Raw genomic sequence first — 14,818 nt, 5'->3', positions numbered from 1 at the left:
TGATCTGAAGGGCTCGAAGGAATTGTGCGCGTGTAAACAAGTCCATAGTAGGAGCTGAGTCCCTGCGTTGTGTCTGGTCACATGGTGCGGGGCAGAAAAGATGGATCGAAATGACAGAGGCAGGCAGAAATTGAGAAGAAAAGATGAATGATGAGGAGGACAGGGGGATGAACGGAGAGATGACAGGGAAAGATGCAAGATGACGGAGTTGGCAGAGATGGATGGGATAGCCGGGGAGGGTTTCATAAGCACGCCAGAACAAACTCTGCAGCGTGTATCATTGTCAGCTGGGCTATAAATCTGTGATTAAGAGTTGACTCCTGTTAATGCAGTGAACATGTCTGGGTGAGACGTCCTGGGAATTAGACTACCACAGCACCTCCTTGTAAAGTAAGCAGCGGTGAGCCCTGTTGTTAAGTGTAAGTAGTTTTAAGAGAGGCAGACCTGGCCCCAGCATGGCTCCTATCATCCTCTTAGGGTCTTTAATTCAATCCATCCCACTCCTCTGTAATTCACTTTCTCAAAGACACAAGCTGCGACTACCTGGCTGCATAGAAACACATACTTTAGACTTACATTAGACAAAGAGAAGACTCCTTTAACTGCACTGAGACAATTCATGCAGAGTTGGGCTATCATCACTCTCCCAAAAATACGCAGAATCAACACTTCATAGATTTTTGTGGCCACCTCGGGGCCTCAGTACAAGCTTTGAAGTTGCCTATTAACATTTACAGCAGACAAGGCAGCATTAGCATTCATTTAGTGTCTTGTTTTAAGCCACCTGAGGAATGATAGTCCAATATTTATTTACTCTCCCTTCTGCTCTGTAATGCTGCCCAGTGGCTGGCTTCACATTTTTACAAGCTAGGTGCTAACTTTTGCTGGACACGTGTTCCACTGCAGAAAATGTTGGGCCAACTCATCTCACGTGCAACATATTTATTTTTTACTGGAACTGCAAAAGCTGCAAAAGCAGAAGTACAGGTTAACAGGTGCGTTCTTGGCTTCATCAGTGTTGCATCTTTACAGGAAAGCAGTTGGGAGATGTTTCTTGTGGTATTTTTACAGCTCTCTGTCCACTATACGGAATGTCCTTGTCTGTGTGTGCAGATGCGTGCACGTGTTTGTGTGTTTGTAAACACGTTGGGGCAGAACTTTGCCATGTGCAAGGAGAAATGTGAAGGTGACGATGTACAAATGACACCCTGTCATGTAAGTCAGATGAATTACATAAGGCTGTTTAGTCTGTTATATAAAAACGTATAAACCTGATTTATGAGAGACGTAACTGTTAATCACTTTATGGAAAACAAAATTAACTCCGCTTCCAAGGGGGGACGCCCTCATGTAATTGTAGGGGGAGCACTGTTGATACTTTTTTTGTGATTTAACAGACTAAACATCCTTATGTAATTTATCTTATTTATACAACAGGATGTCATTCATACACCGTCACCTTCACATTTCTCCTTGCACCGTTTCGCGCACGTTGAAGTCCCAACGTGTTCACAGACACACAAACACGTGTGTCCATTTGCACACACAGACAAGCACATTCTGTATAGTGGACAGAGAGCTATAAAAACACCACAAGAAACACCTCCTCGCAGCCTCCCTGTGAAGATGATGCAACAGGCCACCCCCCCAGTACCGACAACATCACCACCCCCTCAAGGTAGTAAATCAGGGGGAACACTGAAAATAAATAAAAATATTAAGTTAAATTAAATTGAAAATCGAAACAAAATTAACTCGACATTCAGGGGTGGCGGGCCTTTGCAGTGGTAGAGGTAACACTGCACTCTGTTCAATATGGGTTCTGACCATAAACTCATATATTTACAGTTGTTATGTGCTTTATTTAGCAGTTAGCTTATGTCAATCAATCTCTCACAGATGTCACAACGTGACAAGCTACAGTTACAAATCTGTCAACTTGTGAGATTATTCTTTAGCTCAACATTTGTTACACTCTAAGGCATTTATGAGCTATCGCTACTGCTGTCAATTATGATTTTACGAGCAGCTTACCTGCAAAAGCAGAAATACAGGTTAACAGGAGCGCTCCTGGCTCGCGATCTATACACTGCTTCACCATAAGGTACCAAGCGCCCTCTGCTGGTAAAACTTATTCATGGCTCTATTATGGCTGAATAGACATAAAAAGGAGTTATATAAATGAAGATCGGCCTTAATCACTAAAAATCAAATGGGGGGCAACTGTTCTTATGTTTTAATCTACATCATAGTGCCACACATGCAGCAGAGATAATTTTTGTTCTGGGAGCCAGGTTGGTGAAAGCATTGACAGAGAAGCTACTTATAAAAGTAGAGATGTTCACTGTAACGCCAAAACAATGAGCTGCAAGGAGCTAAAATGCTACATAGAGCTCTCCGCCGACGAGAAGGTCGTAACTCTCTCAGCTTGTCACACTGTATGAGGTGATCTGAGCTATTGTAACTGTAAAGCTACAGAAGTGTCTCAACATGAGCATCTAGCAACATAATCAACTACAATCAACCCATATACGTCAACATTGTGTATACTAAAACTCATGCTTCCACCAGAGCCTGTATGCTCGTTCAACCATTAGCGATGAAAACAGACCATTTGTACTAATCATGAAAAAAAGCGTTGAGCCAGGTTAACACCCCAACAGACCATTGAATTTAACTGTAGACCCACTCATTACAGGTGTGAACAGCACCATTACTGCACTTTTTAGGCTGTTTTAATGACTGATGATGTTGAGAGGTAAAGCAAACTCAGATTTAGGAGCCTTTTTAATTGTTATCACTGTTAATGCAGAGTACACATGAGCAATTTGAATTTGTCGGATGGTGGTTTTCCAGAAAGTTCCCCAGACATACGACATTCTGCACCTGCCCTGCTTTCATGGTGCAGTTAGTTAACTGACCAATTTTTGGCAGTCCTGCACGCAGCCCCCGCTACAGCCAAATGGGTCATTCCATAATGGTAGTCTATGACTAATAGTCCTGTTTGTGTAATACCTGGACATGCATATGGGTCTTGGTCGTTAAAGTCATAACAGATTAACTCTTATGTGAGGAATTTTCTCCTAACCAGGTAATTAGTCAGCCTTTTTGCGGCAGGAATGCTAAATAATCATTACCTGAAAGATCTGGGAAAAGCAGTGAGTGCAGTTTGTTTGCTGTGTAGCTGTAGCTAACAGCCCTCACAGATTTGTTTTATTATTATTGGACTGTTTATGGTGATTTCATGCACAAAATCTGATCTCACAATCCATCTTCTACTCTTGTCTCATTTTATGTCCTCCTGACCCACATGTCAACCTTAATATAGGTGTGACATGTGTTAACTGATAAGAAAAATAATCACTGATAGATATCTCACGGTCGAGCTTTAGCAGCAAATACATCTCTTTATCCGGCCTGGTAATAAAACCTCTTTGGATCTACAGGTTACACTCACACATGGGTGAATAGACGGTGTTGGAACTGTTCCTGTAATCACATTCGACACATTTTAAAAGACAAAAGGTGGATAAATAAAAAATGTGAGGCTAATTTTTTAATTCCTTTATGTGTGAAAATAGAAACATGTGCTTTAAATGATAGAACCATCACTATCTGCATACTCTTACACATCCTCTATGTGGGGATAGCTGTTAAATAGTGCATCTGCTAGAGGGCCAGCTAATTTTACAGGTTATGTAAAACCACATTTACACATTTTAAGCTTCTAAAAGACTTGTACAGTTTTCGTTTTGCGTACACTGGCTGCACTATTCGACACTGCCCCCCACTGGTGGTACTACAACATTTGATCAATATCCCGAAGCTTCCTGAAATATGGACAAAATAAAGGCAGACTATGTACCAAAGTTTATCTCAGTACTTTTTATCAAACGTAAAGCATAAATCAAACTTTGGACAAACCGAAATTTTGACTTGATGCTTTGCAAAACACGTTTAAATGAGTTAAAGTTTATTCACTCTTTTTACTCTGATAATAAGTTTGTCCTTTCGCTAAAGCCTTTAAGCCGCAATAGCTACGTGCAGCATCGACCACCTGCATAAACAACCACAAAAAAATAAGTATTAATCTGTTTTCTTTGAAATTAGAAATGAATCAAAAAATTGTACATCTGCCAGAAACAACAGCAAAACAAAGGAGAAAACGTAGGAAAGGATTGTCTGAAGTGCAATGACATTTGTAACTAATATGAAGTGTGAGAAAAGTTTTTATATGAAACTGAACTCTAAACATGAAAAGGTCAAAAGGACCCCACACAGATTAGGAAACAAGACTTCCGATTCCATGTGATGTTCAACACGTGCTAACTTGCACTGACTGTGGGAATGTACTCAGAGATGAGAAGCTGAGGTATGCATCCCGGTCACTTGTACCCCTCTCAAGTCATTTGTTTTGGCTTTGCGGCTGAGTCACAAACTTAGCTTTTGGTTAGGTAAGAGTTAATACCAGGAATGTAGTGAAGAGGATTAAGGTTAGCTTGAGGAATGAAAGAATGAATGCAGTCGGTAAAAGTCCTCACACATGTTATAAAGTGGCTTTCACAGGAACTGAAGCTCTGCACTCTAAAACCCATTATTTCTAATGGCCTGTGCTGCTCATGGACCAACATCCCCTGTTCAAAGGAAAAGACTGGATTCATCTCAGTGGCCTTGTGCCCAAAGTTAATCCTACTTCATTTCCCTTTTGCACAAAAACACTCCACATCAAGGAGAAACGGCAAGGGCAAAACAGAAACCAGAGGCCAGATGATAAAGACCAAACCAGAGGTTTTATCTTTGGATGCACAAGGATGTCTGGAGAAGAGTTTGCTTCTTGTAGTATGCTTTTTGAATGTCATGCTGTCATTGTTGAAATAAATGCTGGCAAGATAACAGCGACAGCGTCCTCCTGAGTTGTAGATAAGTGTTGTGTGAGGTAAGCTGTGTCCTATCTAACAGGCACTCATGATAAACATGTCTCTATTTTTGTTATGTGAAAGACTAACGTCAATTTAAACTTTTGTATGCCATACGGAGAAAACAGATTTTTTTTTGTTGAGAGATAAAGGTAACAGGAAACTGAGAGGAATCAAATCAAACATGTACCACGTATAGCTGCTGTACATGAGGCGCACACCTCGTCAATTAGCTACAATACTAGCACCCAGCTATCTGGATTTTTGATACAGGGATGCAACTTTATTTTCTGTGGTCCTTCTCAAGGGTTTTTGTCTCTCAATTAGAAGGTCAGAGATCCAATCCCAGCTCTTGCAGTCACATGCTGAAGTGTCCTTGAGCCAGATACTGAACCCAAAACTGCTCCTGCTGTTGTTCTGCAGTGTCCATACCCAGCCACTAGTGGGTCACAAGCCAGTGGTCTTGTTAGTGCCAGTCCAAGGGGCTGGAGAAATGGATAATTCTGTGACAGGAAGGGCATCCCTCGTCAAGGGAGTCTATTCGCTAGCCCTCTGTTGTACTGTCCAAAGTTGGAAAAGTAGTCAGCCGAGAGGTGACTAGCTCACATGCACAGTTTTACTGAGTGTCGCTGGCACATTTTCTTGATAAATGAACTCTAGCCACTTTGTCTTGTCTTCTTACGAGATGAGAAGCATGTGCATGATGGATCTATGTGGCCGTTTACAGCCAAAAACAGAGCAGTGATGGCTCTTCAACTTTGGCATTCTCCTCCCTGCTGCTGGGGAGGGGGTTCCGGGATATCTGCTCTGATAGACCAATCAGGTCAGACTTGCTCCTGATTGGTCAAAAAAGGGAATCGCTGACGTCGGCAAACCCCCAAAATCCGAACAGTTCGTTTTAGGTCAGGATTTTACATTCACGAGCACTACTAAGTACAGGTTTTGCCATTAAATGTCACATCTTGTGGGCTGGGAGGAAAGCCTGAGACCCACACATTTCACTAAATGACTTAATAAAGTGATTTTTTCATAATATGGGACCTTTAATCTAGCTACCAGTTTAAGAAGAGTTGGATGTGAGAGCTGTTTATAGGAGTTATAGATTGTTATCTGCACTCTTAGGTCAGTTAGGGAGTCAAAGAATCCCAGAATCCTTTGGGATACTGGTTGAGCTTGATGTTAAAGGCATGCAACCCTATTTGAAGAAGTCCTGGCAGCCACTTGCTCAACTCAGCCCTTTACTTTGTGTCATCCCCATTCAGCAACTACAGAGGTGTAAACGGTGTATTTTTGAGGCTGGTTGCAAAAGCCCAAAGAGACCCAAATTAGCCCCTTGTTGAGATCCATTTAGAGCAGGGGTGGCCAACCAGTCAGTGACCAAGAGCCACAAAATTTACAGTGGTACTACAGAGAGCCACGTCACACATGGGGTCTTACAAACACACTTCCTCTCACACATAAATGAAATGACATAAAATGAAAATCAATACATTTCCAATTTTCAAAGCGAGATTTACTGTGTTTGTGTGTTTGAATTCTTACTAGAGAAGAGAAACTGAAACTTAAGTATCAATCCCAACTGATCCCAATGTTGGCATCCATATATATTTTAGATTGATCAACACACCACTACTCATAACTATATATATTTTTTTATGAATGGATCAAAGAGCCACACACCAAAAGACAAAGAGCCACATGCGGCTCGCGAGCCACAGGTTGGCCACCCCTGATTTAGAGGATAACTGGGCTACATTATGTGTTGTTATAAAAACGGAAACTCCATCTATGTTCTCTACTGTCTATGGTCACGCACCTGCTCTATAAAACTATAAATCTCTGACAACCAATGGATACTTCAAACTTTGATAAAACCAAAGCCCTCTACATTTGGATACCATTTGATACTACTCTGACAACAAAAGACCACAAATCCCTCAGTAGCAAATATCTCATCTCTTACCTTTGGATTCTAAATTCATATGCAGATTTCTGTTTATACAAAGACAATGTGCTGTTTGAATATAATTTGATATTTTAACAAGAAGACCCAAAAGGTCTTTGTAAAGTAAATTGCCTTTTCAAGCTGTGTGTAAGAAAAACTGCCCTGTCATCAAGGATGACTAATCACCTCTCAAAACTTTTGGAGAACGGAAATGTGTGTCTGAAATGGGTGAATCTTCTACTTCTCTCTGCACTTCAGTGTTTGTTTTTGTACTTTATTTAATGTGCAGCTATTATTTAGCAGCTTTCTGCACACTCACACAGAAATACACCGTGATTCATCTGCCACCAGTGAGGTCATGTGGCAGTCATGTGACACTCGGCAGGGACACAAAATGAGGAAAAACAAGAAAGGGGCAAAATTGCTCTAGTCATTGGGACATATAACCCAACAGACACACACACACACACACACTCAGATGCTCTGACAAAGCCTGGTGCACGCTGAGAGCTCATTCTGCAAGTGGCCTATAAAATATGAATGATATCGTGCTATATTTTTATCAGCCAGCCTCAGGACATGTATGAACTGGAGCAGCAAAAACGCTCCGTTTCTCCAGCCACAGCACTCGTTCTGTATGTTGTGCATGGAGAAGACTAAGCTCCACATGCATGCAAACATCTTCCAGGTATTTAGGTTTCAGTACGCCATTTGCATTAACATCATGTATCTATGCGTGTATGTGCATTGATTTTTATATAATCTAGATGTTTCTGCCGTGTAAAAACAGCAAGAGAAGGAGAGTGCATCCTGAAACGCATCTTGGGAGCTGCTGTCAGAACTTTGTATGCAGCTTGGAGAGTTGATTCACACAGCTGCCAAACAGAAACACGCAGTCGGAGAGCGAAAAAGGAAGCGAGGGTAGGAGAAATCTACCTGCAGAGGCCTGATAGCAGAGCAAGCAGACACACACTGACTGCAGAAGGTTGTGTCTGCTCTGTTAAAACAGCCTCTTTCTGACTGTCTCTGCACACAGGCTCAGTTAGACACACACTCTTCATTTCGAGCCCACTCAGACTTGCTAGAACATTTGAACAGTAGGCTTTGTGTAGGAGTGCGTTTTTGGCCCAGTGTGTGTGTGTGTGTTATTGGTTACGAGAGTGTGAGTGAGCGAGACAGCGGGAGGATGTACTTGAGACAGAGTGCGAGAGAATGAGTTTGTCTGTTTTTGTGTGTGCGCGGGGTGAATGCGCGCACACATGAAAGAGAAAGAAGGGTGAAACAGCGACAGGAAAAAGGAAGGAGAGAGCAAGAAAAGCACAAGAGCCTGTCTTCAGAAAGCGCTGACAGGTTGACAGGTCTGCTGAGACGTGCAGAAACAAACATACAGAGACAGAGCAAGGGAGAAACTGGGAGAAGAGAGGGATGAAAACTGAGGCAGATGAGAAGAAAGAGGGAAAGTTAGCTGTTACAAAGACAAATTACCAAACTTTAGGCATGCTGACTCAGCATTTAAGGAGCGTTCAGGTAACTTTAGCTTTCGTAAGTTTTCTAAGGTGATCTCAAGAAACCTCGATCAGCATTTTAAGGAGCAAACTTAGCTATGCACTGAGAAAACTGAAAACTAAGCAAGTGTTCATGTCTTAGCTTTAATAAAAAAAGGCTTTTTAATTAATAATCCATAACTTGGCAGAATGGCTCTGTTCTAGGAGCTCTCAGCCCTTCCACATGTGCACGTGGAATACCAACACAGCAAAGACTAAAATCTGAGCAGGTGTTTGTCTTCTTTAAGTCAAAATTGTTTTATTAATGATTAACTCATAACTTGGTGGAATGGCTCTGTTCAGGCTCTCTGCCCTTCCATATGTGTATGTGGAATGCCTACACTATAAATACTGAAATGTAAGCAAGTGTTTGTCCAATTTTCAGTCAAAACTTTCTTTTAAATTAAATATCTTTAACTAGGGATGGCCACCGAGTTAGGTACTTTTATAGATACCGACCAATGGTGGCTGCTGGTCAGTCAAGGAGGGGAAGCTAATTTTTTTCCGGCCTACATCATAAATTTATTTATTTATTTAAACGTAAATTCTACCCTCTGTGCCGTGAGACTAGGACAGGCTGCAAGTGTGAGTAACAGGTGGAGAAGCTCCGCAGCTGTAGTTGTAGCTGTAGCTGCTTATTGATGAAAAGAGAGAGAATCTTTAAACACATCGCCTGTCGTCTTTAAGAAAAGTAAACTCGCTTGGGATCGATAAAGCCTCTGGATCAGTCCAGAACAACTCAATATAAAAGTCAGAAGATGCTCCGGTGGAGGTTTATACTTCAAGATCGGCCTCAGACAGATCATCCGATCATCATGCAGAAGCCCAGCGCCCAGGCCACTGCCTCATAGACCCTCAGAGACGCTGAGCGTTCGATGGGCGGGACAAAGCCCAGCGTTTATCCAATGACCGTCCAGTTTCCACAGTGGAACAACCCACTCTACGCTTCCCCGCTGAAGTCAGAACACACTCAGCGTCTGACTGGGTTAAAGTGCTGAGACGCTGCGGGGATGAATGAGAAGGAGGTTGAGCCAGTTACCTGTGATAGGTAGCTGATTCTGAACAAAAGATGAAGAAATTCTTGCGCAGATTTTGTCAATGAAATGTACACACAGCAGTACATATCACCACTTTTTGGGGGGACATTTTAGGGGAAGCTGAGCTTCCGTTGCAGAGCAATTGCCACAGGTACCGACCAAATTCTGTCAAAAGTACCTAGAACCGATTCACGTAGAACCAAAAAGAACCATGTTTAGGTACCTAAATGCATCCTTGTGACTATGAGGGAGTGCAAGAGTAGGAGATTTTCCATGCTGGACATGAACACAGCATTGCAAGATTATCTATTGAAGAGTAAATATATTAAATTGAAAAAAATATATATTTTATTACTAAGCAAATTTATATTTTTTTACCACATAAACTCAAAAAAGTACCAAAAGTTGGTACCGTTGAGTATTGATAGTGATTGCCAGGTACCAGGTATTGGTGCTATATCGTTTCAAAAGTGAGAGGTACCCATCCCTATCTATTACCCCAGAGAGGATCTGTTAAAGGAGCTCCCTACTCTTCCACATGTGAATGTGGCATACCAACATTGCAGAAATTGAAATCTAAGCAGGTGTTTGTCTTATTTTTACTAAAAATGGTCACATTAAAATTAATATGAGCCACATTTACCTGACAAGTCCAGAAAAATGTCATAATTCAAGATTTTGAAAGACCAAAATGATGCCTGAATTTCCTGATAAGAGAAAAAAAATTTATGACAAATATTTTAATTTCAAGAAACTTTAAACCTTTCTTACCCCATTTTCAGCATTTTTAATATGCCCCACAACAAGGATAAGCTTCAAAGTGTTGTATCAGAAACAAACTCAGCTGTGATTTATTCGAGTCCAACTTAACAGCCCTCCAGCTTTGCTCCCAGTGGAACATCTGATTACATAGACACCTTTCTTGGCTCCTGACTCAATTCTAGCCATTGTTTTCTAAAAAGAAAGAAACTGACAAAAAAGAATAAGAAATAACAGATTGTACTCTGGACTGCGTTTATTTTTAGCTCTCCCAGTAGAACTGGCTTTAAATGAAAGGTTATCCACACTTTGTGCACTTCAAAGTGAGAACTGCAAGAAATTGCAGAGACCTGTGGGAGAATTATGGGGTAGAAGTAAGCTGACCTGTAACAACAATACACGACCAAGCTGTCAGAGAAGTCTGCACAGAGACATCTCACACACGACCAGTGGAGTTTCAGCCACTCCCCTGTGGTTGGTGGTATAGATACCGAAGGTCAAAACAAACTGAGCCAAAAAACTCTCATTCTCATGAGAAAAACTCCACTGAAGGAGTCTGGGGGAATGTGTGGACTACGGGATGAGGAATATAGAGGCACAAAGGGACGTGTTTTGCACCCAGTGTTTTATTTATTCATCTCGTAGCTGTTGGTATACAATGTTTGGCATAAATCCCATAAAACTGCCAGATCGAGAGGACATCGATAACAGCTGTAACTATTATTCAAACATTTGTCTTTGTTTGACTGATGTGTTTTTAATACAGTTTTTATCACCAGCTGCTATGTTTTTTTTTTATATTTGTCTTTTTTTGTCTGATGTGTTTTTAATATCTGTTATTTCCATGCAGTACCGCAAACTGCTTCTCGGCCTTTCTAACTGAAGTTGCACAGATGAGCCCTGTGGATTTGCACATTGCCACTAATATCTAATATTCTACATTAACTAACTGGGAAAGCAGTTACACAACCACCAAACACAATGTCACATTGTTTTATACAACAAAACTCAAAACTAGGCACATGTTTTCTGCTATGTCTATAAAAAATGTCCTCCCATCGGTGCAAAAAATCTGCCAGTAGAGTGAAAAAATGAACTTCATCGTCTTGAACTAGGAGGTCATTCCCGTTTTAGAAACTTAACTTTGAATTTAATTAATTTTTTTACCCTTTTTAGTCACACCCAGACTTTTTAATAATATTTCTCAGGTAAATTTGGTTTATATTAAGTCTAAGAAGTCTGTAGTGTAGTAGAATGGTGTTTAATATAAGATAACAGATATTAATTTCAAATTCTTGATTATATGATGATGAGCCAAGAGCAGCTGAGCAATCTCCTGAGTAAGAGTGAAGTACAAAGTTTAAACAGTTTGGAGCTTTAATCCACATGTCAAATATTTGAAAATAAAGTAAAAGTTCATTTAAGTAACACCATATTATAAAGTCCATGCCCATAAAAGAAGAAACAGTTTTGTCATAGATAAAATACATAATTTCTTAACGGATTCTTTGCAGTGCATTTTTGATGCTGAAAAACGTTGTTGATTTCAGAAAGTTTCTGTGACATCTGCACAAGCCGACTAAGAAAGGTACAAAGTTGCAGAAAGTTCCATTAAATAACAGGATGTAACTTTGATCCAACTTTTAAATGTCAAGAAGTTTGCACAGGAAGAAAAGAGACATAACCAAAGCTGGTAAAGAGCCTGAGAGTGTCTGTGGGACTCTGTTGGAATGAGAAGAGTGTTGGAAGAGAGACTTGTCCTGGACTGTGTCAGGAGTGAAGGAGAGAAAGACAGAATGTGAAGATAAAAGGGTGAGGGAGACATAGATGGACTTGGGTTGGTTGGAGAACAGAAGCAGAGAGTGTGAAAGAGAAAGAAGGAAGGAGAGGGTGAATACCAGCTATTGTTGGAATGCCGTAGCAACACGCAGCACAGAGGAAGGGGGTGGTATGTGTGAGTGTGCAGGGGTCAGTGGGTTTTATGCTGTGTGCAAGTTGTTCATAGTCAGAGAGGTGTTAAGCTCTCTCTTGGCAACCTATAGTAAGTGAAGGCTTATATTATTAGCTAGTCTGGACACAAGCCTGAAAATGTATCTTTAAAACCTGTGTTTTAACACCAGAGGAGCTTCATTGTTGAGCACAGGTAGCGACAGTTTAGCTCAACACATTCCTTAAAAAATGTAGGAATCCATTGTTGACATATGGATTACTGAGGCTATGCTAGCATGTTTAGCCTGGTGTGCTGAGTGTATCCACAATGTTGTAATATGGTTAACACATTAGTAGCTTGTGCTAACAGGTTGTTTCTCACTTGCTAAATCTTTAGCATGTGTTTATTCTTGTTTTATCGTATCTTACTGAAACTTCCTGTTAGTCAATCATGTTGCTTTGAGAACAAAGTTTAACTCCTATAACAACAATGCAAAAAAACTAAAACAAGACAATTTAACTGTTCAGTATGCTGAAAAGATAAGTTAAAAAATGGCTAGCTAATGTTAGCAATGATTAGTCATATATGCAAGCAGAAACCCCTGATTGCTAACATATTAGCTCTCTTTTTTTGGGGCTTAGAACAAGTGCTGCAAGTATACATGGAGTGTGGGTAACAAGTGGCAGCTATCAGTGTTAAAAAAATGCAGCTGATTCAGAGGTGCAAACAACTGCAGTTCTTTCAGTAACCACTTGAGGCTGACTATAGAATCTCACCTGTTTTTTTTATAACAAAGCTAAATGTTATAAATAGTTAAGTAAATCAGGAGTGTGGCTTATTTGACTGACAGGTACATGTCTTTTTTTCCAGTTTTGTAGAGTAGTCGGAAGTTAGTTGGTCACAGCATTTTATTATGGTAACAGCCATTTTTAGGGTTATGATGACTCTTCAGTAACAAAGTCTAAGGCACTGAGTAAGAAATAAGCTACCTTATACTTGCAGCTGCTAGCGTTCTGTGCATTGACTGTGTAATACATGGACATAGTCTTTGCGTTATTGCCCATCTATTACTGATCTGAAGTTTTGTAGCTTGTTGTAAATGGAAGTCATATTGGACATGCTAAAGTGTGTGTCGTTAAATAAATTAGCTTTTCTGACCAAACAAAGTTTTGTGCCTGGCCGTAAACAAGTTTGTTTTTGCTACAAAAATAGGCATTTTTGTATTGGTGTGTATGCAGTATCCTGTTCTTTCAGAGCGAGCCTCTAGTGGACACTAGATGTACTGCAGTTTTTAGGACCACATTGACTTCATCTCCAAAAGTTTAATATCTTATACCATACTCTTATACCCCGAAAGTTGCTGTATGGTCTTATGTCAGCTGAAGAACGACACAAAGGTTTGTTACTAACAGGAAACAAACAACAGTTTGAAATATAACAACCCAAAAAGTAAATTCAGCGAAGTCTTAAAATATTCTTAGTTGTGGCAAACCTATTATCCTCTTTTATAGTTGTGCTGTTTGTTGAAGTTCCTTGATTTATTCAGTGTTTTTCTTGTTTTGTCTCTTTGTCAATTTATTAATTACACATCTAACTGGTGCTTTGACAGCTATTTCCAATACAGAGGCTTTCAATAGTGGCAGTGTGAACATATGAGTGACTGTTTTTTATTAGTCGTATTTTTCTCAATAACTCTGTTGTGTTTCTTTTGTCTCCACAGGATCCTGCTGGCATCTTTGAGCTGGTTGAGCTGGTGGGAAATGGCACCTATGGGCAGGTGTACAAGGTAAGCTACACACACTGACTTTGATCCATAGCAGTCTGTGCTCTAATGGTATACTCCACTGTGTTATCAGCTTTTATCTGTTCGCTCCGAGCAGCATGTATGGAATAAAGAATAGAAATGTTCACTGTAACTGAAGGAAACAGAAGACGAGATAAAAGCGTCAGAGAGAAGTGAAGCGGGTGTTATAGTGGAGATGCAGAAACTGGGGCACATTAGAGAGCTTTTAAGAGAATTTCCCTGACTACATTTTCTTTACTGTACTGTACTGTACTTGAATTTCTTTTTACATCTCTATATCCCTCTCCCCTAAATGAAGTTTTTCAGGAGGAAGTTTTTCTTGAAGCAGGAAATGATGCACACAGTATGTTTGACGTTGTGACATCACTGTGGTTTTGTTTTTGGCTGTCAGCCGTTTCCCGCCCTCATTTAAACCCTATCTCATGGTTCATGTCACAGTCTGGACTTCCTCCTCCCTTCATGACAGCTCAGTGTTCTCTGGTCCTCACTTCCTGTTTCCTGATTCTGCTGCCTCATCCTGTCACCCTGCAGGATGTGGCACTCTGTTTTATCACCTGCAGCAGCTGTAAACATGTGTTTGTTAAATGAGTAAAGGTATGGGCATGTGAAGCCCCCTAGAGTGCATATGAGCAAGAGTGTGTGTGTGAGAGAAAGAGCGTGTGTAATGGAGCAGGAAGTCAAGGTCAGGTGGTGATGGAGAGGAGCTGTTCTTTCACCTGATTGGGCAGGACATTAAGGTCAGGTAGAGGTTGGATGTCTCTTGAAACAATCTGACATCCTCACGTGTGTGTAGTTGTGAGTGTGAGTATGTGTGTGTGCGTGTGTGTGTGTGAAAGAGGCAGAAGGAATAAAAACACACAAAAAGAAGCAGAGAATAGGAGAG

The 14,818-nt window shown here is 40.6% G+C and overlaps 1 protein-coding gene across 18 annotated transcripts in view; it reads left to right on the top strand.

The window, feature by feature from the left end:
- The window catches only part of tnika (TRAF2 and NCK interacting kinase a), an 84,350-nt gene that overhangs the window by 7,793 nt on the left and 61,739 nt on the right, over positions 1 to 14,818 (top strand). For all 18 annotated transcript variants that reach the window (XM_074692378.1, XM_074692377.1, XM_074692369.1 and 15 more), the window contains exon 2: positions 13,852 to 13,917. In XM_074692378.1, coding sequence (XP_074548479.1) covers positions 13,852 to 13,917 — 66 coding nt within the window. The remainder of the gene's footprint in view (positions 1 to 13,851; positions 13,918 to 14,818) is intronic.

The sequence above is a fragment of the Halichoeres trimaculatus genome, unplaced genomic scaffold (assembly GCF_033239565.1).
Source record: "Halichoeres trimaculatus isolate MK-OKI-2021-1 unplaced genomic scaffold, fHalTri1.1 fHalTri1_scaffold_17, whole genome shotgun sequence".
NCBI classification, from domain to species: Eukaryota; Metazoa; Chordata; class Actinopteri; order Labriformes; family Labridae; genus Halichoeres; species Halichoeres trimaculatus.
Note: the sequence above shows the minus strand (reverse complement) of the source record. Positions and strands in the feature narration are given on the sequence as shown.